Source organism: Papaver somniferum, chromosome 8, assembly GCF_003573695.1.
Source record: "Papaver somniferum cultivar HN1 chromosome 8, ASM357369v1, whole genome shotgun sequence".
In the NCBI taxonomy this organism is placed as follows: domain Eukaryota; kingdom Viridiplantae; phylum Streptophyta; class Magnoliopsida; order Ranunculales; family Papaveraceae; genus Papaver; species Papaver somniferum.
Genome location: NC_039365.1, coordinates 120,151,555 through 120,155,512, shown reverse-complemented (window position 1 = coordinate 120,155,512; position 3,958 = coordinate 120,151,555). Strand labels below are relative to the sequence as shown.

The 3,958-nt window shown below is 37.2% G+C and overlaps 1 protein-coding gene across 2 annotated transcripts; it reads right to left on the bottom strand.

Moving 5' to 3' along the window:
• Positions 1-295: 295 nt before the first annotated feature.
• Positions 296-3,464, bottom strand: LOC113302798 (probable aspartyl aminopeptidase). 2 transcript variants are annotated; one of them, XM_026551757.1, is made up of 11 exons: positions 3,311-3,464; positions 3,067-3,202; positions 2,905-2,983; positions 2,569-2,771; positions 2,353-2,419; positions 2,149-2,259; positions 1,904-2,059; positions 1,304-1,480; positions 1,077-1,151; positions 858-998; positions 296-686 (listed from the first exon to the last, which is right to left on the bottom strand). In XM_026551757.1, the coding sequence occupies exons 1-11, from the start codon at positions 3,396-3,398 to the stop codon at positions 465-467; spliced, it is 1,455 nt and encodes a 484-aa protein (XP_026407542.1). In that variant the 5' UTR covers positions 3,399-3,464; the 3' UTR covers positions 296-464. The 2 variants fall into 2 exon arrangements, with proteins under 2 accessions (XP_026407542.1, XP_026407541.1); XM_026551756.1 differs by having other exon boundaries at positions 858-1,151.
• Positions 3,465-3,958: the final 494 nt, after the last annotated feature.

Below are 3,958 nucleotides of genomic sequence, written 5' to 3'. Positions count from 1 at the left end.
TATGATCTCTTTAGATCGGAGACATCGCAAATATGGTATTAGACATCAAAAATTTATTTAGTTGTTTTATCTCTTGGCATTGTTACTATGTCCCAAAAGAGAAAAATAAGCTGGCTAGAACAGATAGATTAAGCAGTGTTCGGTTATCTTTTTCTCCTCCTAACTGGTTATCTTTTTCTCCTCCTAACTGTATTGCTGAACAGTTACAGGAAGATCTCAGGCTGTAATCACTTATTCTTAATAAATTCATTCCTTAAGTTTCAAAAACAAAAATATATATTAAATTAAATTTTTGCAAATTTTCTTGAAATCAATTCAGCGCAAGTAATCCCAAGGTCCCAAATCCAAGAGATATGGTTTGGCATTAAAGCAATCATTTCACCTTCAATAGAATCTTTCCACTACATACGAACAGAGTTAAATACTCATAAAAAACATTGGAGTCTAAATCAAAGGAAGACCATTCAAATGTCTACAGTAATCTTCCCATCAAGTTGAGAAAACTCCTCATAAAAAGCCTTTAAATGCTGATAGGAATGCTTCACATCATCAACAGCGCACATCTCTCTAATGCTGTGCATTGAAAGTTGTGGGGCACCAATATCGACTGTGCGGATACCGATTCCACTTGCAAGAATGGGACCGATGGTTGAACCACATGGCATATCATTGCGAACAACAAAATCCTAAATCACAATACCATAAGAATGAAAACTGTCATCAGGTAATCGAAAAAATTGCTGTACAACTAAATAGATGTCTAATACAGATTTCAAATCATCTTCCAGCAGACAAACGTGTGTGAAATTCGAAGTGATTAAGCCACATTTCGTTGAATCTTAATTAATTACTAGTACCTGAATAGGAAGGTTGTGTTTCTCTGCAATCTCTCGAAAAATGAAAGAGGTGACAGCATTGGTTGCATAGCGTTGATTAGCATTATGTTTGATTACAAGTCCTCCATGCATCTTTGGCTGATGATTTTCTTCATGTTTGTCCTGAAAGAGAATGACATATAAGAAAGAGCTAATACAGAAAATGCAAAATTGTTTTAAGCAACTCAAGACATGCCATACCATGTAATTTGGGTGCAAAGCATGCGCCATATCAGCAGACACGACAAAACTTTTCTGTATTGCTTTCTCAAGCAGCTACAACCGTAGGCAAAGTAAGCAAGTAAGGTTTAGTAACAGGACCGAAACAAAAAGCGGAGAACACAAATCCATAGAAAAAGTTGTGCTGCATTGACTTTTTACATTTGATAGACATAGCAACAAACTGTAGGAGCAGTGAGTATGACTACCTTGGACGTTGATGAGTTGAGGGAATCTGTGACTCTTGAAAGGGCATCAAACATGACAGGAGAGCCAGCTCCTTGTGCTGAGTTAGATCCTACCTCCTCGTGATCAAATAATGCCACCATTCTTACACCAGGCTCATCTTCAAGACTGCTTTCAGAAGACGTCGAATCTATCAAGGCCTGAATCATAAGTATCAAACAAAAATATTAAAATAAGCATACTTACTATGGGCTAAAATTCTACCGACCATCAGCATTTCAAACTCACGACCTCTCTCTCTCCCACAAAAACCAAAATACTCTTAGATCTGAGAATACATTAAAAAGAATAATTCTTTATCATCAAACATCACACTTGGGAGGTTGAATTGGGACTTTAACTAGACACTGGGAAGGACAAATGCTTGCACACCACAATGTTCAATAATCAAACCAATTCACACCACAATGTTCAATAATCAAACCATGTAACTGTAATCAAGTTAGCCAATTCTCTCTTGTTCTCTTTTTTGCAACAGAAAGTACCTAATTCCCATCCACCAGCAAACCCAATTGTATAGTAATGAACAACAGTAAGAACATAACAGAACTGATGATTTTAACCTTTAAAGAGCAGAATGACATGCAAAGATTATCGAGCCTTCCTGAGAAAATAAATTCCTTCAAAGCACCAGCTACAATACTTGGCTGGGTGTCACAAAGTTGTAACTCAAAATCGCAGATATCTTCTGGTTTACAACCAACCTCAGATGCAAGCAGCTGTAAGAATGCAAAAAGAGCCATCATTCAGTTACAAGTTATATTTTTTGACACCAAACAAAAACACAGATGTTTGAGACGCATTTAACCTGCAATAGAAGTGAATGATGCTTCTTATCATCAGTGTCCTTTTTGTCATTAGATGTCTTGCCATCACTTTCAGCTGAAACATTGCCAGCTGCTGCCTTATTTAACTCTGCCTGTAAACACTTTCTATTTATAACCAAAAATCTAATGACAATTGATACTGAGCACTTTAAACACACTTAACTAAACCAGCAAAATTCTAATACCTTAACAGATGTCGCCAAAATGGGGACAAGATGAGTTTGTGAGTTCGGTTTAAACCCGTCCGTACTCCTACATAGCAGAGTAGAAAGTTACCTACCATGAATGCTTCGTTCAAACAATAACTGAGAGAAAAAGAAACTACATCCAAACAAGAATTCATGACCCAAGAGAAAATAGGCTCAGGCATTGTAATCCCAACTCATTAATATAACATTAACCTGTCCAAATGAATTGCTAGGTTAGGAATACGCATAATCGGCTCGTGAATTCTCACGAGCCGATGTGAGTATGAAACGGCACCATCTTTAGATTCTCTTATAATCAATCGTCCTGCAACAGTCAAATCTCGATCGAACCAAGTGTGCCATAAACCACCTCCATATGTTTGAACACCAACCTCCAAAAAACCTGCTTTAGTTACCTAAAACAAAACAAAGTATGTCAAGAATTTCAGCGTTTATGTTAGGCAAAACCATTCGATCATACTAGGATATCCATACCCTCCAATCCACAATTACACAACATTCTACTTCAAAAACCTAAGAGAAATTCACCTTTGAAACAGGTTTGAGCTTGAGACAAGGACTATCAGTATGAGCACCAACAATATGAAATCCATTACCAGCAACAAACCTAAACAATACAGCAACATAATTCAGATAACCGTACACATAAATCAATCAAAATAGGATCAAATTTGAGGAAACTGAACGTACATTTTCCCGATTGCAAACGCAACAATACTAGAATAATTCCTAGTGAAGAAATACTTCTTTCCAACTTGAAGCTTCCAATCTTGTTTTTCAGAGATTTGTTCAAATCCTGCTTTCTTTAATAGCCTTTTTGCCTCATCTGAAACATGATTATAAGATCAAACCTAAGTTAACTTCGAAGATTATTACAATATTCATCAAAAGAATAAATAGATTGAATCAGTGAGATGGAGATGAAGATGCGTACCAACAGCATGAAAAGCAGTTGGAGAAGCATTGAGAAAGTTGATGATTTCAGAAACAACTCCGTCGTATGAGTCTACTACTCCTGCCATGGCTGATTCTTCTGGTCCGATGATCGAATCCTTCTTCTCTCTCACTGTTATAGTGTATTTCTACTTCAGAACTCAGAAGGACCGAGTTCTTAGAATTAATGGAGCCCTTGATAGTCTCACGTCCGAAATCACGTGACCAGTCTAGGCGGTACAACTCAAGATCGATTTGGACTCTCCGGTACAACTCAGTTCCGGACTAGACTATTTTTCTTTTTCTTTTATTTTATAGATAAAAGGCCTTCAAAAAGGCTAATGATCCCCTCAACTGTTGGCAATAACCAAACAGGAGGCACAGACCAGTACATAGAGGCACTGTTTGTTTTTGCCTCTTGAGCTAACTCATGAGCTATAGAATTACAAACACGTGGTTGAAAATTAAAAATACAAGCCACTAATTTAGAAGAAAAGAACTGAATGTCCTTGAAAATAGCATTTGTATGCGAGTCTCCATCAAACAGGCCAGCTGAAAAGTGATCAATGAGAGTCTTCGCATCACTTTCGACAGTGATATGGGTTAACTGCTGCTTCAAGGCTTTCTTCAGGACTGCCCTAATAGCTCT

Excerpts from the sequence above, each read along its gene's own strand:
- LOC113302798 (XM_026551756.1), bottom strand. The coding sequence starts at position 3,398 with ATGGCAGGAGTAGTAGACTCATACGACGGAGTTGTTTCTGAAATCATC. Across the intron at positions 3,203-3,310 it reads AACTGCTTTTCATGCTGTTG|ATGAGGCAAAAAGGCTATTA; the intron begins GTACGCATCTTC and ends ATCATGTTTCAG. Across the intron at positions 2,772-2,904 it reads AGCTCAAACCTGTTTCAAAG|GTAACTAAAGCAGGTTTTTT; the intron begins GTGAATTTCTCT and ends GTTTTGTTTTAG.